The 23,720-nt window shown below is 34.8% G+C and overlaps 1 protein-coding gene across 1 annotated transcript in view; it reads left to right on the forward strand.

Annotated features, from left to right (window-relative positions):
• Lrt (Leucine-rich tendon-specific protein) overlaps positions 1-20,226 on the forward strand; it is a 97,211-nt gene extending 76,985 nt beyond the window's left edge. The window contains exons 8-16 of the mRNA XM_053764084.1: positions 267-458; positions 9,172-9,491; positions 10,250-10,452; positions 10,777-10,929; positions 11,180-11,430; positions 15,477-15,545; positions 17,163-17,251; positions 17,618-17,678; positions 20,096-20,226. Coding sequence (XP_053620059.1) covers positions 267-458; positions 9,172-9,491; positions 10,250-10,452; positions 10,777-10,929; positions 11,180-11,430; positions 15,477-15,545; positions 17,163-17,251; positions 17,618-17,678; positions 20,096-20,226 — 1,469 coding nt within the window. The remainder of the gene's footprint in view (positions 1-266; positions 459-9,171; positions 9,492-10,249; positions 10,453-10,776; positions 10,930-11,179; positions 11,431-15,476; positions 15,546-17,162; positions 17,252-17,617; positions 17,679-20,095) is intronic.
• Positions 20,227-23,720: the final 3,494 nt, after the last annotated feature.

Consider the following 23,720-nt stretch of genomic DNA (forward strand, 5'->3'; position numbering starts at 1 on the left):
CTAACAGTTTACCAGAAGGGGATGGCTACTTTTGTATATTAGCAAGCAGACATTGTGGAAATTTAATCTTTATAACAATGCCGATAGGTCTAGTTTTCAATGTGTATTTTGTCATTATTCATAATCATTGCATTTAGCACAGAAGTTCCTTGCAGAAATATTGCTATTGAAGATCTGTCAATGTCAAACGTTCCGGCGTAAAATTCCATATTTTTTGTGTTTTATTTTTTTAAAATATCACTGGCTGTAAATATTTGTTTTTTCAGGCGCCTCCCTTGCTCAGCTTACAAACTTGGAACACTTGGATCTTTCGCACAATTTTCTTCGCTCGCTCTCAGCGGAACCGCTTAAATCTCTCGGACACCTGAGCGAGTTGTTACTCCACGATAACGATGTATCGATGATTGACGACGGCGCATTGGCACAGCACAAGGACCTTAGACGATTCACTATTGAAGGTAATGGCGATTTGTTTTACTTTGGAATTTGGTTCAGCTGGCAATAGGGAGTATTACTGCACATTTATCCCGCCAGAGTACAGTAATGTATGTTAGGTACACAAAAGCGCGATCTACGCTGAGCTTTGCGTAATATGCCCTATTCCAGGATTCAAGTTATAAAAAATCAAATAAATAATAATAATAAAAAAATACAACCTACCTCCATTTGCTGTTATTTAATATTGTGTGTTTCTTTTTTGTTTGGGTCACAGTAGACAGAGAAAACGTCATGTCATCGTCATACTAAGTTAAGCAAATAGTATTATATTGTTAAAAAATGATAATCCCAAAACACAGATCTGTCTACTTTGGAAAATTCTGCAAGCAAACTATGTGTACGTTTGCCAATAATTTCAGCAAATAGAAATAGTTCCTAGTTCGTTTAAAAAACACCAGCCCAAGACAGTCTAGTCTTGGGCGGAAACCATCACCAGCCCAAGACTGTCTAGTCTTAGGCGGAAACCATCACCAGTCCAAGACTGTCTAGTCTTGGGCGGAAACCATCACCAGCCCAAGACTGTCTAGTCTTGGGCGGAAACCATCACCAGCCCAAGACTGTCAAGTCTTGGGCGGAAACCATCACCAGCCCAAGACTGTCAAGTCTCGGGCGGAAACCATCACCAGCCCAAGACTGTCTAGTCTTGGGCGGAAACCATCACCAGCCCAAGACTGTCTAGTCTTGGGCGGAAACCATCACCAGCCCAAGACAGTCTAGTCTTGGGCGGAAACCATCACCAGCCCAAGACTGTCTAGTCTTGGGCGGAAACCATCACCAGCCCAAGACAGTCTAGTCTTGGGCGGAAATCATCACCAGCCCAAGACAGTCTAGTCTTGGGCGGAAATCATCACCAGCCCAAGACAGTCTAGTCTTGGGCTGGTGTTTTTTGTTATTGGCTAAATAAATTATAACAATTATTATACAAGGAAGAGAAACTAGTTTTGAAATACAAGAGAAGAAACGGTAGAACGCTATTAATCTTTTGTCTCTTTATGGCAACGTTCTATCTCATGTGACTACGCTAGCTTGTATTTAGATTATTTTTCTTTGGTCCTATCACAGTTCTTGAGACTAAAATCGAGTAGTTGTTACGATAACGATGTATCGATGATCGATGTCGGCGCCTTGGCGTTGCGCGAGGTCCTCCGACGATTCACTATTGAAGGTAATGACGGTGCGATGATATGCAGTTTAGGACGAAACATACTGACGGCAAGGATTGAGAACAGTTTTACTATGTTCGGGGGATTGTTGGCGTGATTCTTAAATATATTAGGTATATTATTTCTATTTATTCGTTGGAGTAGCCTGCTCTTGACAATTGTCGCTTGAAATTATAATGAACACATTATTAATGTGTATGTTTAAATCAGATTTTGTAACTATTTTTGCAATTTTTTGTAAGCCGAAAAACCGAAAATATAGAAATATGGAAAATTCTCTACAGACATGATGAATTATTATTGTTAAATTAATGACCACTAAAATTCTTATGGCATATGGCGGAACATGGGTAAACTCATTCAAGTATAACATATTCTATATACCCAACTTATGTTAACGAAATAACAGATTTGACCTGGCTCTTACGAGTTCGCCTACGTATTAGATAGAGGTCGTTGTTTTTGCATTGTTTCTCACTCGATTCTTCGTGATTCGTGAACGGGCAACAGAATTTTTTTTTCTGTTGTCTTTATCGACCGAGCGAGCGAAATCCGATACATTTTTTGTATTCATTCATTGCACAAATTTACGAAAAATATGTATTTAACGCTATATAGAAAATCTCTACCGACTGGTAGAGATTTCCATATAGCGTTGTCTTGGTCTTATGGTCGACTGACCATAAGACCTTGTGAGAGATAGCATGAACTTGTGTGTAAGAGATAGAATTGTGGTGCAATAAAGTGCATCTAATACATTAATTGTATGTAGACATATGTACATACATATGTCTCACATTACTCTCAAGCCAAAGGCCAAATTTAGATGTAATTAGATAGGAACACAAAATATATTGACACAAAAACGACTAGTTATTTATAAAGAATTTTTTTTTCAATTAATTGTATGTATGTACATTATGTCTCATCACATTACTCTAAAGCCAAAGGCCAATTTCAAGAAGATTTTTTTCTATTGCCTGTTCCGTCAGGCCGTGTGTCCCGTAGGCATTTGTCGATATTCGCAGTTTTGACGCGGGATTCCATTGTGGGGCCGAAACGCCACTCTCTCCTATATTGTTGCATGACTCGCGGTTCGCTTTTGTGCTATTTATGAATTTATGACTTCCAACGACAGGGTTGCCAACTCTGTTTTATTTTCGCGCGGCTTCATTCTCGGTTGTGACGCCACAGATACGGGGGCCCGCTTGAAAATAAGGCTTGGTTGCCTCATAATATCTGTGGAGGATGTGTAATGGTTTTATTCTAAGGCGGGAATCACATGGTTTTCAATATCTTAGTAAGCATATAAGACTTTTTTGTTTAGATTCCCAATCGGATATTTGGTGTATTACCCATTTATAAACTTTTGCGTTTTGAATATATTACTTTTATCTACTGATAATACATATTCATACTAATATTACAAATGCGAAAGTCTGTCTGTTCCGCTTTCACGGCTAAACCGCTGGACTAATATTTCACTTACTTTTTACTTTTTTTTTTTTCAAAAATCAACCCCTGACTTTAATTTGGGGTGAAAATTTGTTCGAAAATCGTCTGTTCCGTGTTCGTGTTCTTCGAAGACACGACATAACCGATTTTGTTGCCCCACGAACTTAAAAATTCTATCGACTGATCTCATACCTTTCAAATTTGATCAAAATCAGATCAACGGTTCGAAAGGTATCGCGTTACAAATATACAAACAATAAAAAATATTTTTGCCCCGATTTGATTTCAAAGTAGACAAAACATTAAAAAAAAAAAACAATTAAAAATGTGAGATATATTTTGTATATGGACGTGTGGCAACCCTATCGATGTCGGTGATGGATAGATAATTTGTAGGTTAGGATTAAAGCCGTTATTATGCCGACTTAGACGTGAAAAGGTCTTTGTGGAATAAGGCCATTGTCACATTTTGATATTAAATATTGCTCTTGTAAGGTTTAATTTTGGCTTTTTCAGCCAACGTTTTCAGCTTGTCATTTTGGTCTCTTAAATTTTTCCTCTCATATTCGCGTGTTCTCGGTTTCTTTCACGGCTGTGGTGCCTAAAGCCCACGTAAGAAATGTAAGATTTGGCTCTGATTTTTTGACTGGCCGCCTGCCTGATGTCAACCCTCTGTGCGACGTTGTAAAATCACGGTAATTTTTTATCACCATTTACGTGAAACAATATGAGAACAACATGTCTCGCCATCAAGATGGCGTGTAAATTTAATTATTAATGCCTAATTATAACCTCATGTTATTGAGGTTTTCTACTAATATACATGTTTGCCAGATAAAAAGATTTAGGTGAAAAATTTGCGATAAAACATTCAAACAATGGCCATGCATATTAAAAACAGAAATTATGTAAAAACAAGAATTAAAATTGTTAAAACAAAATTATGACTTCTATTTCGTGGCACAAAACTCTACGTTATAGATCGTGAAGGAAAACAGAGGATTTTAATTTTTTGAAGATGTATTTTTGTGCGTTGTACTAATAGTTTTGTGGTATATACAATATCATACACTCCGTGCACATACGAAACGGTGACATGAGGTATCTTGGTAGATCCTCTATGCGAACATTGAAGTAAATATTAACATTTAAAATTTTTTAATGTTAAGATAATAATTATTAAATCGGTTGTGTATTGTATATGCTAGGTGTCCCATAGTAGCATCAAGAAGGTGTAATCATATCAGTTTTGTCTGTGTGTGCGTGCAGTGCAAAAGGAACATTGATCTAAAAATTGTGTTGTGCGCTGTTTGTTGACATGTCAAGATTACATTTTCATAGTATTTTTTTATCTCCCTTTCAAGAAGGGTTGATATTTACAGGAAACTACGTATAAAGGATCTATATAAGGTACCCTATCACCCCGTTTTGTATGTGCATGGGATTTATGATACACTCTGCATAGTAGAAATACCTGGCTAGTTTTGCGAAAATCCACAAAAGTATATCCATCACGGATGCACTCCAATTGTGACAGTGACGTATCTCCGCGCTTGTCCCTGCGGATCAATGAAGTTCAGATGGACCTAGTGTCATTGCCATTTACAGTAATAGATACAAAAGATACTATACTATTGAGAAATACTAATATTAATATTGTAAAGAGAATGTATTTTTGCTTTTTTGTTTGTTTGTAATGAATAAACACCAAAAACTCCTGGTTTTGGTGAAATTTGGCATAAATAAATAAATAAATATATTAGGACAAATCACACAGATTGAGCTAGCTCCAAAGTAAGTTCGAGACTTGTGTTATGGGATACTAACTCAACGATACTATATTTTATAACAAATACATATATAAATAAACATCCAAGACCCGGGCCAATCAGAAAATCAGAAAAAGATCATTTTCCATCACGACCCGATCGGGGATCGAACCCGAGACCCGGTATGTTTTGTGGTAGATCTTCGCATAATAAATTGTCCCCGGGTGTTATCTAGTGGTGAAAATTGCCAGAAATATTTCCTAATCCAAAGAAAGTTTCCTGAAGACTTCCAAAATTGCCGGCAACTTTGGAAGTTTTCAAATAATATTTTTTACTTACAATAACAATATTTATATAAATAGGCCTTGCCGAACACGCCATTTTTATTATATTATTGTAATATTATATTGTCTGTAGCGTTTATGGACCTTTTATGTTACGAACAATACAAATATTAAAACTATTTTTTATTACATTGAAAAATTGCTGAATATTACAAATAATACCTACGTTTTCGACAAATATGTACTCTTATATTTGAAATGCGCTCACTTGATGCCATCTAAAATCCACATCGATGTTATTGTAAACAAAAAAAAAAAACGATTATGAAAACTTCCAAAATTACCGTAACTTTGGTAGTTTTCGCGAATATTTCTCGAAACATTCCAAAGTTACGGAAACTTTCGGTAATTTTCACCTCGAGTGTTATCTATTCGACATGTGGTCTTCGCTGCTGACAAATATCACTCGGGTAGGCCTGTCCATCAATCATACATGCAGTCATACATGTATGGGAGTTGTTTTTGTTTACGCACTGTCTGAAAGAGGGTGTTACGACGTAAAATATGACTTGTTGTCAAAGAGATGTGAGATGAAAAAATGTACGCACTGTTGAAATCATATTACCGACTAGCTGGCTATCTACGTCTTTGGTAGAAACCGCGGTGAAGTCTGTTTCGTCGCTATTTCTTCATTTGCGTTTTCAAATTCAAATTCAAATTCAAATCATTTATTCAGAAATTAGACCTTCACAGGCACTTTTTCTCGTCAATTTTTATATTTATAGTTATTTCTCACAAGCTACAAACTACTGGCATTTCGGAACGACCACTGCTGAGAAGAAATGCCGAAAGAAACTCATTTGAACAGTGTTGGTCCCTATCATGCCAGATTGGCTTACCGTTATTGTTTCTTACAATGTTTTTTTTTCTAATAATATATAAAAGTACATAATGTACATAGTCAAAAGGTATATCAAAACAGGTTATGATTGTGATCCGAGTGCTGATTATAATATATATATATTATAATCATATATCATCGATATATATATATATATCGATATATATATATATATCGATGTGAAACACAATTAACATGAAAATATATGAGAAACGAGATGACCAGTTCCCTCTGGCAGCACCCGTTCACGAGTTGATTTCATCTTGTTTATCTATGTGTGTATATAAAATAAACACAAGACAAGTCTCAAACTTGCTTTGGACAAACTCAATGCCTTCTCTTATGCAATATAGGCCCATACATAGTGGCCCGTCTTGGCTTTTCTCGGGTAATATAATAATAAATTATACACATATTTATACAATTAATACTCAGGAATCACACTATCTATTGGTGAAAACCGTATAAAAATCCGCCCGGTATCTTTGAGTTCTATTGACATTTTAAATCACTAATGAAGTGAATAACGTAATGTTTTTATGTCTGTGATGTATCATCAAGTACACAGTGTAAAACAATGACGCTTCCCGCTATCTGTCTATCCCTATGTATGCTTAGATCTTTAAAACAACGAAACAGATTTTGATGCGGATTTTTTTAAATAGAGTGATACCATAATTTATTATAGTTTTACCTGAGCGAAGCTGGAACGGGTCGCTAGTTATAATAATTTACACAGATTGAATTGCGATGGCGTTGAGTTTACTAACCCATTAATTTAATAAATAATACAAATTAAAATACAAGTTAGATTAAATGGAATAACCCGATTAAACGGGTTGTAATATAAAATTTCATTCCATAAATTCATTCCCAAAATACTCTACAGAATTATTATTATTTTCAAATATGTATATATGTTTTAGATTACCGGATATTCTGCTCTACGGATTTTTAAAATTGTTCCCAAAATGCTCCACGGAAAATTTTTAAATTGCTTTATTAAAATGATTGAATCATAGTTTCATTTTACTTCATCCGATATTAAAAAGGTGTAGTCGGCTACAAAATTTCGTGAGTTACGTAGGTGTGGTATCATTATTTATGTTATATATAAAAGGATATAATACAACTATGGACAGTTTAATAACTTATTCAAAAATATATAAATTCTTAGTTATAAGGTGGACACAATTGAAGTACAAATCTCAATCTATTGTGGGCTGGCTCCAGGGGGCTAAATAAACATATTGGAGATAAAATTTCCAAAATCGATATGCTAGTTTTTTTTTCTAACAAAAAAAAATTAAATTATGGCATTTCATATCATACTGTAGAAACATGTTAAACATTTCATTCAACTTTAAGCTTCACCCAGTAAACAATAATTGAATTAATATATTAGGTCGACCTCGGTGGCGCAGTGGTAAAGTGCTTGCCACTGAACCGAGAGGTCCCGGGTTCGATCCCCGGTCGGGTCATGATGGAAAATGATCTTTCTCTGATTGGCCCGGGTCTTGGATGTTTACCTATATATGTATTTATTATAAAATATAGTATCGTTGAGTTAGTATCCCATAACACATGTCTAGAACTTATTTTGGGGCTACCCCAATCTGAGGGATTTGTCCTAATATATTTATTTATTTACTTATTTTTGCGGTTGGGATAGTAAGAAAGCGACTCTGTGTGGCTGAGGAAGTAACCAGGAAAAGGCTCAGTTGAAAGAGAAAAACTTAGAGAGAGATCAAAACATTTTGCTATCTTAAAATTAAGCAAAGAATTTTTAACTTCTCCATAGATATTCCAGCCAGATAACTTGCGGAAGTAAATTACCAGTCTCATTAAGATAAAAAAATTAAAATACTACTTATTTTATTCTTAACTAGTTAACCTTCTCGGCTTCGCTCCGGTAAAACCATAATAAAGTATAAACCTAAACCTTCCTCAGAAATCACACTATCTATTGGTGAAAACCGTATAAAAATCTGTCTGGTAGTTTTTGAGACTATCGCGTTAATAAACACAGACAAGACAGATGGACGCGACAGGGGGAACTTCTTTTGTATAATATATAAGAATAAGAATAACTTTGATATTTGCAATCTGGCTTGTGACACCCGAAGTCCATATGAAACTAAACTTTTGAACGAAGATTTGACTTAAATTTTTTGACTGGCAGTCTGTCATACTTTAATCATATTTATGAATGCATACGTGCCTTATCAATCGTCATGGCTTGTTATTCCATCGTCATCTTATACGACATCCACGGGGTGTAAGGGAGTGGTCCTAATTTAGGGTAAACAGTTTTAAAAACTACTTAATTAGATAGATAAACTCTTTATTGCACCCTTGATTGATATTTTAGATAGATAGATAAACTCTTTATTGCACCCTTGATTGATATTAGTACCCTTTTAAAATTAGTAGAGATTCGAGAGATTCATTATTTTTTTTATACAAAGCTTTGATGACATCCGTGGCGTGTCACCGTGTCTATCAGCTATCAGGGAGGCCCTGGGTTTGATTCGACGACGACCTCGTTCGCGCAGTGGTAAGTTCTTGCCACTGAACTGAGAGGTCTCGGGTTCGATCCCATGGTCTTGGATGTTTATTTGGATATAGTATCGTTGAGTCAGTATCCCATAACACAAGTCTCGAACTTACTTTGGGGCACGCTTAATCTGTGTGATTTGTCCTAATATATATTTATTTATTTATTCCCAGCGCTGGCATATAATTGTACCTGTAATATAAATATATCTGTATTTTGTCTGCAGTTCTGGGCCACGTTGTCGCCACACAAACTTACTGCTTAGTTTAGGCCAATGAGTGTTGTCCATTTATTATTTACTAGTTTTTGCCCGAGGCTTCACCCGCGTTAACTTCTCTGCAGAAGCGGAATAAACACGATTTTCATACAAACTTTCACCCCCGTTATAGTCATTTAGGGGTTAATTTTTGAAATAAACTGCATTCTTACCTAATTTTACCAAAATCGGTCCAGCGGTTTTCAAAATCGGTACAGACGACAGACAGACAGATAGACAGACAGACTTTCGCATTTGTAATATTAGTATGGATTTATTTTTCCCCAGATAACCCACTCAATTGCGACTGCCTCATGGCTGGGTTTGCAAGATGGCTTCGTGAAGCGAAAAATTTGTCACAATCTGATAAATCCGTAGCCGTCTGCGCAACACCTCCTCATTTAGAAGGTGCCTTACTATCCAGACTATCCAAGAACAAGTTATGTGATGATATTGAACATACTGATAAGAAAGAAGTCATAACGAACATGATAGATGATAAGGATGAAGTGGATCTGTATGCTGATAAAGAAGGCTTAGATGATGATCTGTATGATGAAGAGATGGAGGTACCTTCAGAAGATGAGCTGCCTACGTCTAATTCACAGGTGAGTAATTTGTTGGCTTAATTATATTCATTATTATCCATGGCGTAGTGGTCCCTGCGCCTGCACGCTATCTGGATATCCTGGGTTCTATTCTTAGCACGGGAACATATTTGTACCCATGATCACAAATATATGTCTGCTGTTCTGGGTGTGTTGTGACCGTCACTGTGTTTGTGTCCATCAGACCCGCGATACAAGCTTAGTGCTTAGTGTGGGCCGTTGATTGTTGTGTTGTCCATTATATGAATGAGATACAAGTCTCGAACTTTCCTTGGGGCTAACACATTCGTTGTTATTTGTGAAATACGTAAACAATTATCTATATGCCGTTGAGCCTGGGAGAGGGGATAAAAACAAGAAGTGCTGGCTTGATGTCGTCAAGGATGATATGCGTGACAATGGACTGACAACCAGGGATGCCGACGACCGTGCGATGTGGAGACGGAAAAGTAGAAAAGTGCTCTTTGTGCTCCAACGCTCAACGTCTGAAGTAGCAAATGGGACAAATTATCTGAATAATACAGAGATATGTGTCAATATTAAATAGCCAAATAGACAGAAAACAGTTCGTAGTTGTTATTGTTATGGTAAAGCCAGGGGTGAGACTTAAACTTGTTTTAGTCCACAGGATATTGTACCTTAAAGTCAATATATCACTGGCACGTTTCGATCGAAGATAATACGTTAAATTGGAACAAATATCATTTAGCTTCTTTATTTCTAAAAAAAAAACATTTGATTTGATATTCTATGTTCAGGTTCGTCTAACAGACGCATGGTACGACGAGGAAGTTGTCCATTTGACCTGGTCTGTGGACCCCCCTTCTACCCATCGCTACAGGTGTACAGGGGTCACTGTATCGCGACCCGGTGGTCTCACCAAACATGTCGCTTGTCACAGAGCGGGACCTTCCAATGTGGTGCTAAGGGGGCTGAAGATCGATCCTTTAGAGCAATACACGTAAGTTTACGATTTATGTGTGATTATCCAAGGAAAAGTCGATTATATTTCCAATCTTTTATTAGAACTTTTTCAAATCGAGCATGACTTTGCCAGCGTTGCGTCTTTTTTTTCTCTTTCTTATCGAGTGTGTCATTGCTATTATACTCTGCCTAAAGACATCTGACTTAGCTTTGAAAACTACCTAAAGTATTCGCAATCATACTAAGTCGTAAAAGTCATGTCAAATACTTTTAAAGTGACTTGAATAAAATGTTACTGACACCATTGTTAGTAATAACACACTCGATATGTTGATGATTAAGCAAGAAATGTTATTTCCAGATTCTGTATAGCTTTGGAAGAGATGGATCCCTCAGATATTCCTCTCTCCCTGGTACTGGGTTGCGGGACTCCTTCAATATTCAGGCAGAGGGCCACCTTTGCAACAGCAGTACCTATCGTTGTCACACCGGCTGTTGAGACTGAACCGTATAGGTATGAATAAAATCTGAATCTTAAATCTAAGATACTCGTACACACTTTTTGATCTAAGTCTTTGGTAAAGACCGCGGTGAAGTATGTTGCATCGCTTCTCCTTCACTTGCGGTTTGATCTTTGTTTACCTATGTATGTATATATAAATATATCTAACTATCGTATCCCATTAAGACAAGTCTCGAACTTACTTTGGATTAACTCAATGTAATATAATAAACAAAACATTACACTCCATTTTTCTTTCCAGGGTAACAGAGGTCCGTTCAAACGTCACCAGCGACGGTCTCCTGTCAGTTTTAGTATCAGTCATGGGTCTTCACCACCGATCTTTCGCCTCGCAGCGTTCACAACGCCTATCATCCGACTACCCGATATACAATTGCTATGTAGTCATTGCAGTTCTATCCAGAGGATCTTTAGTTGCCCAAAAGGATACTCCATGCCTGTCTACTCTTCAAATCACTATGGAAGGCCTGATCAGAGGCCCTTATGAAATCTGCGCGACGTTGTCGAAAACAAACGACGACCATCCTATATGTGTTATACCACAGTTGTTAGAGAGCGGTTCTTTGGAGATGAAGGCTGGCATGAAGACGCTTAACACAGCGTTGATAGGTGTAGCTCTCGGTCTGATGGTTGTGGTGGTTGGTCTTATATGGTTTGTGAGGAAGATGCTGAAGAAACCACCGGAGTTTGAGCCCCATCGGTGCTTCAGACAAGAACCGGTGCCAGAGGAGCCAAGAGCTAGCTACGTGATGTTGACTGCCACGTCTAAATTGTAATTGTTTCGATGAGATTGATCAGTCGTTTTGGTAGAAAATGACAATGATGATCAGCCATTATTAAAAATATTGCTTTGAAATGATCACACTGGTCGAAACGAAGGGCCCGTTTCATTCTGATAAAATTTTATATTGGAATCTGACAGAAAAAACTAGAACTGCTACATTGTATTTGCGTTATCCACCTGATGCAATTGGCCAGATATCCCAATCCAATACCTGAGAAACACAATTTTTAACACTATCTGTTTTATATGTTACATATAGACTATCAGATATATTCTCAGCAATTGGGCCTTAAGATAAGTAAGCTTGAAAATAAAAAATAAAAATTCTATTTTTTCTAATTTACAATCGGAGTTGATAATAATTTTTATTTTGTACATACATATAATATTGCATATATATAAATATATATAAATACCTATATAAATATATAGGTGCTATATTTTTATATTAGTGCTGTTTTTATTTATAAAAACATTACCTAATAAAAAATAAATAAAGTCTCAAAATTATCAATATTAAGGCTGATCACTCTCGTATTTTTACTAGTCTGAGAAATTTTATTATAAAAATAACTTGGCCATATTATAAATTAAATAAATTCATGATGATTACTTGTATATAAGCTAACACGATAACCGATAGTATAAAAAACTGTTTTATAATTTTTTTGTTAGATTCTGGACAATAAATAGTTAATTTATTTAATTTTTTTGTTATGTTAAAACTTAAGTTTGAAAAAAAATTATCTAATTTTTGCTAGATCCAAATTAAAAAATAGAACAATTAATTCAAAATATGTCATTTTAAAACTTTTTTTTATAAAATTAGCTGGCGAAATCTTTCCTCGTGTTTTTTTATCTGTTTGTTTTTTTTAATTTAACTGTAAAACAGTATTTAAAATAAAATTCTTAGAATGTAGTATTTGTAAACTTTGCCGATAAGATTGACTTATTACAGTTAATTGTAATAGGTTTGAAGTCTTTTATCTATGTCAGTTATTTAAGTACATTATTCCTGTAACTGTTATGTAATTATTTAGTAACTAATAAAGATTAATTATTAATTGAGACACAAATGCTAATTATGCTTGAGTATGTGTGAATTTTATCTTTATTGTTATCAGGTAAACGCTGAACGTAATGTTAAGTTTTCCATGAAGCAAATAATAAATTAATGATTTTTCATGAAAAAAAAATATTTTCATTGGTTCATATATGTTTTATTTTACTAATAATATTTAATAAAATCACTGTCGTGCTAAATTGAAGTGTACCTATTGTAAAAAGAAATAATAATTCATGTATTTGATAAAAATGTGTCATACCCCGTATTCATACATTTTACAATTTAATATTTTAAATGTATGGACATTTAACAATAATATAAATGTATAATGATAAATATACTAGATAAACGTATTTTTTAGAATGGCTATAGGTTTATAAATAAATAAATATATTAGGACAAATCACACAGGTTGAGCTAGCCCCAAAGTAAGTTCGAGACTTGTGTTATGGGATACTAACTCAATATTTTATAACAAATATATATATAGATAAACATCCAAGACCCGGGCCAATCAGAAAAAGATCATTTTCCATCATGACCCGACCGGGGATCGAACCCGGGACCTCTCGGTTCAGAGGCGAGCACTTTACCACTGCGCCACCGAGGTCGTCAATATCTATATATTATACCTATATAATATGTATTCCGTCCACATGTCATAGAAGTGATAAAATGATATCTAAAAGAGATTTTATATTATATCACTTATGAATATTGTTTATATGTGATGTAGTTTTATTTTTTACTAGATGTTGCCCGGGGCTTCGCTGTCGTGGGAAATTTTGAGATAAAATATAGCCTACCTATAGCAATCTTGGATATAGTACCATTATAATGGTGAAAGAATTTTTTAAATCGGTTCTGTAGTTTCGGAGATTACCCGCCTCAAACATACAATCTCACAAACGCTTATCTCTTTATAATAATATTATAGATTTATAACTAATGTTTGGAAATAATGGCATGCTCATTCAAAATAATAAAATTCACTTCAAATTCCTTTAATGCCCTAATTATATAATAAATTAATTACTTTTATCCCTCAATTTACCTTATCTTCTGTGAAGACATCATTTGAATAAATTACTAATAATATTAACGCGAGGCTAATGGACAATTTTAAGTATGAATTGTCCATATTCACATACATATATTTAAAAATCCGTTTTTTTATTAATATAGTTAATATTTTTTTAAATGTGCACTGAATTCTTCTTTGCGTAAACTCTCTCTCTAGTGAAGTTCTAGTTTTGTATTTAGTGTATTAAATAATATTTGTCTGTATATTTGAAAATTACGCAAATCATGTTAAATCACACAGAAGTTTTAATACAATCAACAAAACCGACCAAGTTTTGAATTCCATTATTAGAAACACGTTTTATATGCTTTAGACTGTTTATAGTGTTTTGAGACAAAAATAATTGTGGATTTTATTTATTAGTACAAGTATTTTATTAGGGCAGCGCTTAATGGACCTTACTTACCAAATTGGAATCAAAATTTAGGAAATCAAGATGAACAATACAAATAAAGGAATAAATCCTAAAATTGGTTATGTACCCTAATGTGCTCGTCCAAATCAAAAGGGACCTTATGGCGCCCGGCACTTACGATATTATTGCCGTTGTTTTGTATTCGAACAACGGCAATAAAGATCTAATTACCAGCCGCCATAAGGTTCCTTTTGATTAGGACGGCCACATATATTATACTATAATACATAGTATAAAACAAAGTCGTTTCCCGCTGTCTGTCCCTATGCTTAGATCTTGAAACTACGCAACGGATTTTGTTGCGGTTTTTTTTGAAATATATAGAGTGATTTCTATAATATTGCAATAATATAATATATCATAGACAATCTTTAAGAGAAACCTTATGTATTTCGTATCATACATAATCAGTGCATGTAAGATTGTTAACTTTTGAAAGTTTGTTCATATCTAAAAGTTGGTACGGAACTTTCGGCGTGCGAGTTGGACTCACACTTGACCGATTTTGAGACATACTATATTTAACTTACGTTTTAGTTTTCATTATAATTTTTTAACTCGCGTTGTAAGGTAAACAGCTTTATAATTTGTATTAAGCCGCTATCTTGTAAATTAATTCTCGGCTTGTTTTGTTAAATATGTGTATTTTTTGTAAATAAAATTGAATCGCACATTTTCTTGAATAAAAAATTAACAAGTTAACAATTGTTTTATTTAAATAACTAAATTACCACTGGAGTCGGCGTATCCTTAAAGGTCATGTCAGATGCCTTTATATATATAACTGGAATAGAATCCAACTCGGCACAGTAATATTCTCGATAAGAAAGATTCAATTAACTCGAATAAAAATTAATTTAGGTTTTTAATTTTTAGCTAAAGAAAGCTATAAGAAATATTTGGCAATAGGTATGTTTTCATAGAGGATATGGAATATACGAGGATGGACTTTAATTCGTGTTTTTATCAATTATTACCGACGCATTTTAAATATCATCCGAGAATGACCTAAAGAAAATAACATTCATTAAAAACTGTATTTTCCGCACCTGATAACAACATCAATAGATGCGCGCACGCAATAATTACACGAGAATCGTCAGTTATCGTCGAGACGCGATGTCGGACGGGCGGTTCTCGCGTGTCGCTCTCATTTTAGCATTGTCATGCGTTTTAGTTCAATGCAAAGTATTCACAAGATGTCAGTTGACCCGTGAATTATTGAAAAACAATTACCCAAGGACGTTCCTCAGTAATTGTGAGTGTTTTTTTTTTACATATCCGTGATATTATGAATGTGTTTTCCTTATATTTTTGATGGGGATTTCTCGTTTTTTTGTTCTTGTATGGGAATCGATGTTGATTTTTTTTTACTGATCATGCATAAATCTGTATAATGTTGATAATGTGAAGGTCAAACTAATATAGATGAAGTTATTAACAATACATAATCAACATAATTCATGCATAATTCGTTTTTTGTTGTGTGTTCAATGATTTGAATGGAATACATCAATGCTTTTTTTCACATTTGTTTGTGAGTGATGTAAGAATGAGTATTAAATTATGTTTTAGGATTAAGATCCCGCGGGAATTTCCGCGAATCTGAACAGCCTACTACTGAGGCGTGTAGGTCGATATTTTATATGAAAAATACAAGCACTACCAACAATAACCTATATAGGTTTATACGTGGTAAGGCGAGTCACTACTCATTACAAATTTACTCAGTTAATTATATAGTTCTTAAGCATTAATTTATATTTGATTGTGCTGGTTTCCAAATTAGTTATTTTCTCACAAATATTGTTAGGGTATTCATTCGATATAGATGGCAGAAAATACTCCCACTTTCTTATACCGTGGATATTGTTAACTGACGGTAAGGTATACCTAGGTAGGTGTTCTAGTTTTAACTTTTAAGGATTTTTTTTTTAGGTTTTCACACACCTTTGACCTTGAACACTACTCGCCATGAAAAAGATTATGTAAACAATTATTATAACTAGACTTTGTAAACAATTATTATATAAAATATCACCGTTGCATTTATCTTTATTACCTACAGTCCTATGACTAAAATTCCTATGACTTATAGATTATTCGACGACCTCGGTGGCGCAGTGGTAAAGTTCTTGCCACTGAACCGAGAGGTCCCGGGTTCGATCCCCGGTCGGGGTCATGATGGAATGATCTTTTTCTGATTGGCCCGGGTCTTGGATGTTTATCTATATATGTATATGTTATAAAAATATAGTATCGTTGAGTTAGTATCCCATAACACAAGTGTCGAACTTACTTTGGGGCTAGCTCAATCTGTGTGATTTGTCCTAATATATTTATTTATTTATTCGATACAAGTCACCTTTATGGTCTTAATTTGTAAGTATTAGAGGCTGGTAGTAATGGATTAGATTCCGATAGACATAATATTGGCAACCTTTGAAGATCCTCACAAAAATACGCCGGTAAATACAAAGTAGGATGGTACGCGGAAAATAATACTATTTGTACATATTATATATTGTCGTAACTCACTGATAAAGACATGTAAACAGATATGCACGAGAAAGTTATGACACAAACATATTTCCTTAATATTTATTTAAAAGAACATTGTTGTAAATTCGAAACAATAAAGAAACTAAAATTAAATTTACAGCAGGGTGGCTGAACTCAATGAGGAGGATGAAGAAAACCGATGCCCTTTAAATGTTCTTTTACTCCCCTCTTTTTGCGTTGGGGGTTAAAAATACCTGCTAGATAGTTCTTCGCTGCATAAAACTATTGAAATTCGTATAATAAAACTAAAACCTAATTAAATAACTATATTTAATTCGGTTTAATCAACAATTGTATATGTTGCACATTTCAGGGGTATGCCTGATCGAGCAACAGAGCGAGCGAAACACTTCAGCTTTAATAACTAAATCTCCAAGAAGGAAATACTATGGACTATTCCAGGTAAAAAAAATTACAAACAAAAAATACAAATAACTTCCCAACTTGGTGCTCCTACTAATATTATAAATGTTTATGAGGATGTTAGTGGATATATGTTTGTTAATCTTTCACACAAAATCTACTGGACCGATTGTTATGACATTTGGGTACACGGGTAGAATATAACCCGGTGTAACACATAATAATAATACACAACATCAAAATTCTCCAAAGGGCCTCTACGTGTTTGATCCATATCCCCACACAAGCCTCTCAAAGGACCGGACTATGTGCCGTGAATCCCAAAACGAGAAACTGATAATAATATAGCCTTTTTATTCCATAATAATTATACATGCAATGTGTTTTTTGGCCTCCTGGTTTCAGATAGGAAGCGAATGGTGCAAGGAAGGTCGGAGAGGGGGCAAGTGTGACATTTCGTGCGAAGGTAAAAACTATTATTAACGATATCTATACGTAGGTACACATAAGACGCAAAGGTGACTGACTGATCTATCAACGCACAACCCAAGCTATTATACTGAATCGATCGGGCTGAAATTTGGCATGCAGATAGTTACTATCATATAGGCATCCGCTAAGAAAGTATTTTTCGAAATTCATCCTCTAAGTAGGTAAAAAAAAGGTTCAAAGTTTGTATGGGAAAATAAATAAAATAATTCACCGAAAGTACATTCACGCGGTCGAATCCGCGGGCAAAAGCTAGTGGTCACCAATTATAGAGGGGGCGTAGTTAGTGGGCGTGTATTCGCCTTTCCTCTACTAACATTAATTGATTCCTACTGGGATCTTGATCAAATTAAGGACGACGTTTTTATTTACACATATTCGTATAGTCACAGTTTACGTAAGAAGGTTTACAATCACACAGCACTGGAGGAGTACTACGAACGACGTGTGTCGTATGAGATCCAATGACGACTGTCGGTGGCTCTGCATACTATTTAGTTAGCTCTAAATAGCTCTATTACCTACGTTACGTTACGCGAAATATTTAGTTTGCAATTTTCTGCGCGATAGTACTGTTCTTAATAATAAAATTGCCAATAAAGTCCAATAGTATGGATAATCTTAATATTATTTATAGGAGGTTCGAATCGGACATACGAATAAGGTCCAAGGGGTACCATTGCCATCGGAGTAAGCGAATGTGTACATTCACTATGAATCCCGATACCTGGTGGACAAACATTCTCGTCACATTATGTTAGATGATCAACATACCTGAAACAAAAAAGGGAAAATTATAATATTGATGCATTTGTCCACGGAAATTGATTTAAAAGTCTTTGATGTAACAACAGACAAATTCAAAATTCAAATTCAAATCATTTATTCAGAAATTAGACCTTCACAGGCACTTTTTCTCGTCAATCTTTATATTTATAGTTATTTCTTACAAGCTACAAACTACTGGCATTTCGGAACGACCACTGCTGAGAAGAAATGCCGAAAGAAACTCATTTGAACAGTGTTGGTCCCTATCATGCCAGATCGGCTTACCATTATTGTTTCTTACAATGATTTTTTTTTTCTTTCTAATAATATATAAAAGTACATAATGTACATAGTCAAAAGTTATATCAAAACAGGTTATGATTGTGATCCGAGTGCTGATTATAATATATAGATCAATAGAGTAAATCTAGGAGTTTCTTTTTCACATCAATAAAAAGCAAGTAATGAGGTTTTCGGCAAGGCAATGAGGTCAAATCTTAGAGGTCCGGTGGGTACCAGCCACAATTAAAAAAAGAGGTCAGGTGGGCACCTTAAATAATTTTTTTGAAGGAGGTCGGATGGGCCCTTAAAATGAGGTCCAATAGGCACTTTTTGCATTTGGGTCGAATTTTGGAGGTCCAGTGGACACTTTCCCAACCGGACTGCGATATATTATTGCTGACATTACAAATGTGTCATGTACATTGTAAAACACATCCTCACAAACTTTCACATTTACAAAATTAGTAAGATTCTTTTTCTATAAGTTTAGATTGAATTCAAACCAGAATTCAGTGGACGATCAACATCAATAAAGTTACCTACTATGATAACAAATGCAAAGTTCAAGGTTACCTGAATCGTATTGTATGTAAAACACCCGGTCGAAGCGTTCACAGGTCGATAATTTTGGCTAAAAATAATTTTCTTCCGCGTTAATATTACTTAAACGTTATTATCCGTCTATGTGTCTCGTGTTTCCGTTTAGATTCGGAGCTGTGACACCTCGAAGCCCAGGGTTCGCGTGAAAAATCAAATCGTTAAATTTTGAATATGTGTCTATGCTTTCACGACCGGCCGCCTGCTTGACGTTGACCTTTTTGGTGGTGCTATTGTTGCTTGTCAGCTGGGCATGAATGAGGAAAATCCTCAACGGCTCACTGCGCGGACATTACTTTCGTCACTACAATGAAAGATTATGTCAAAAATGTCATTTAGGTAAAAAAATCTTTTCCCCTTCCCTTAATAATAATTTAAGACTTGACTACGTACGTTTTGTACATTTGGTTTTGTAAATATACATTTTTATTGACAATTTTCAATAATTTTATTGAAAATACTATAATTTTTATTAAACTTATAATTTATTTAAATTTTAATAATGACGTGAATTCGTGCTTTTAATTTTTAATATCTATATGTATAAGACCTACATTTGTTAATTGACGTCCTTGGAGAAAAGGCTGCGGTGAAGTTTGTCGCGCCGCTTTTTCTTCACCTGCGCTTTGGAAGTCGGCAGTAGACTTAGTTGAAGTAATTTTTTTAACGTCAATAAGTGATGTATATCATCCTATTATTGAATAAATAATTTTGAATTTGGATAACTAATTGTTTATCTGTTACCAGCCCTCCTCGACGACGACATAAAAGATGACAGCACGTGTGCTCTGAAGGTGTTTGAGCTGGAAGGCTTCAAGTACTGGTCCAAATGGGAGGCCAGGTGCAAGGGCCAGATGTTGCCAGACATCGAGAAGTAAGTAATATGGCAGCTGTCTGGTTCCCGCTTTAAATCCTTCCACACGATACAATCTGATTGCCCAATTTGATTGACGATTGATTTGAGTTCTGATCGTCCGTCCACAGTATACAACTAAATCGCCAATTTCAATATTCGATTGAGCAATTCCAAATCGGGCGATACCGACTACCCACTGACACTGACAACAGATAAAATTAAACAGATGATATGGCATACTTTTCGTCTTTTTTGCGTAGTTCAAAGTTAACGTCAAAGTTGAGTTTAACGTTGGAGAAAACGGGAAAATGTTCAAATAAGAAATGAAGTTTATATGCGATTCTAACATTAGAGTTTTCGACAACGATACAATTTAAAACGTACCGTTTTCTACGTGATGCTATCACGATCATAAACATTTGTATGCATTCGCGTGTCGAGTGTTGCAAGTCACACGATATACATAATTTGCATATTATTATGTTACCGTTTTAATTAAGTATTCAACTATTTTGACCTAACTTTTGAACGGAAAGACATTGAGGCTAATTCCTAACTAAAATAGTCAGTATTTCTAAATGATCATCATCATAATATCGAGTGTGTTATTGCTAAAAATGGTATCAGGTTTTATTTAAGTCGCCTAAAGGCATCTCACATTACTTTTACGACTACTCACCGCCATCTAGTGGCAGGTAGTCGCATACACACTAGTGAAGTAAACTGTCAACCAGTGTGCAGGTTTCCTCACGATGTTTTCCTTGATGTTTTCCAACTATATTTGAGTCAAATTGGTAGTTGGCTTTTTATTTGTATATATATTATTCATATATATACAAATAAAATATTTTAAATATAATATTATAAATATTGCAATAATTTTATTGGAAATACAACTTTTATTTTATTTTTCATTCAAATTTTGACATTTTTAATAATGATGTAAATTCGTCCTCCTCATTTTTAATATATGTATAAGACCTATATTTGTTAATTGACGTCCTTGGAGAAAAGGCTGCGGTGAAGTTTGTTGCGCCGCTTCTTCTTCACCTGCGCTTTGGAAGCCGGCAGTAGACTTAGTTTAAGTAATTTTCTTGACGTCAATAAGTGATGTATATCATCCTAATTTTTTTTGATTTTATGTATGACGCAGTGGTTAGCACGCTTGTCTTGTAATAGTGGTGGTTAAGACACTCTGACAATGGTCGGTTATTGGATGGGTGATCAAAATTGAGCACCTTCGAGCTTTAAAAGCACGTAAAGTCGTTAGTCCCGGTTGTATTTGCATTAGTTAAAACTCGCGCAGGTTTCCTCACGATGTTTTCCTTCACCGGAAGGAAGTGGTGGACAATGAAAACTACTATACGTGAGTCAGATTGGTATACAAACTCATGTGGCACGAGTAGGATTCGAACCTGGGACCTTTCGATCCACAGGCGGGCGTCTTAACCATTACACCACCACCGCTTCTAATTATATTAGCTAAACAAAATAATAGTAAATCATGTAATCGATAAAACTTGTTGTTGTTTCAGTACAGAATAGAAATTTTTTTTTTTCGTGACTGTATAATGAACATAATAATACATTACACTGTTTTGTTAACATAAGTAAAATATATAAAATCGGTAAAATCTGTTTTTCAGATGCCCGGACTGGCAACACCCGCCTACAAATACGAGAATGTCCCCTGTGAGGGACAAACGGTTTCTGAGGGGACGGAGATCGGTGCACCCATTCAGAAAATTGATCTATAGCATACAGACATGATTCTTTAATTATAAGTACGTACTTAAGTACTTTTTCATTAAACTGTTTTGTCTAAAAATTTGTTGTTATTTTATAAGATTTTTTTTGTTCAATTTCAAGTGTCCTCTCCGATATTTGTCTCTAATCAATTTTTACGAGTTATCTTGGGAGAAAATTATCCTAACTTTTTGAGAGTAAATAATTGAAGCAAGTTTCCTCACGATGTTGCTCACATGCACGAGCATCAGCAAGTCTCCTCACGATGTTATCGTTCACCGAAAGCAATGTACTCTATGAATCACATATGAGATTGGTATACAAAATCAGAGTCACATTCTGTCGACGATATGTTCGTAGACGAAGCAACTGTCGGAAAACCGTTTCAGACTCACAAATTCAATAGCAAGTACAGTAGGATTCAAAACTGGGATCTTTCACCACAAGCGGGCGTTGTAAAAGATCATCACTATTTCTTCATAAATCATAACAGTTTTGCCGACCTCCGTGGCCTAATGGTTATCATTCCGGACTGCAACACTGGAGGTAACGGGATCGATGCCCGGTCAGCTCAACATGGAAAATGATCTTTTTCAGATTGTCCTGGGTGTATGTTATTGAATATAGTATCGTTGAGTTAGTATCCCATAGCACAACTTTCGAACTTAATTTGGTGCTAGCACAATCTGAGTGATTTGTTCCTATATCTATATTTATTTAACAAATTCTCATGAGAACTTACATTTTTCACAGTAGGTAAAAAAACGAGGTTAACTATTCAGTAACTAAGGTATTGTATCAAAAACATGTCGAAGTATGCTTCGACATGTTTTAACTAATAAAGGTCGTGTAACAGAATCTAGGAGAATCTCGTTACGACCACTTTTTAAATTCATAACAAAGCATTCTTTATGGTAAAAATATAGTTTACTTTATATTGAAAATGCAGTTTATATTGGATTTATTTTATAATAATGGAAAATATTAATGCAAAATTAAATGAAAATGTATGGAAACCTCGCCTCGCTTTCATCTATTTGTACTTCCTATATATAAATATAAATAACAAGAAGTTGCCCGGGGTTTCGCTCCCATGGGAATTTAAAGATAAAATATAGCTTTTTAGCAATCTTGGATAATGTACCTTTGTAATGGTGAACGAATTTTTGAAATCGGTTCGATAGTTTCGGAGACAAATATACGAACTCACAAATTCATAAAGTCACAAAGTCACAAACTCTTCCCTTTTTATTATAATAGTATAGAGTATACGTTATAAAATATAGTATCGTTAAGTTAATCCATCACTCCATCCACTCGTGAATTTTTTGTTTGGTTAATTATATATATATATATATATATATATTTTCCTTTCATCAGCACTTGATCACAATCATAATATGTTTCAGTACCTTTTGACCATGTACTTCATTGTGTACTTACATTGTTATATTACTGATAAAAAATATACATAAATTTAAAAAATGGTAAGCCCTTCTGGCATAATAGGAACCAACACTGTTTGAATGAGTTACTTTCGGCATTTCTTCTCAGCAGTGGTCGTTCCGAAATGCTAGTAGTTTGTAGCTTTGGTAAACATAATTTAATTTACAATATGACGTGAAAAAGCGCCTATGAAGGCCTAATTTCTGAATAAATGATTTGATTTTGATTTTGATATCCCATAACCACAAGTTGACACAATTGACACAAGTGAATCTTCACTTGTAAAGTTTTTTTTTTTAAATAACCCCAGGCTTCGGGACCTCA

This window comes from Plodia interpunctella, chromosome 25 (assembly GCF_027563975.2).
Source record: "Plodia interpunctella isolate USDA-ARS_2022_Savannah chromosome 25, ilPloInte3.2, whole genome shotgun sequence".
In the NCBI taxonomy this organism is placed as follows: domain Eukaryota; kingdom Metazoa; phylum Arthropoda; class Insecta; order Lepidoptera; family Pyralidae; genus Plodia; species Plodia interpunctella.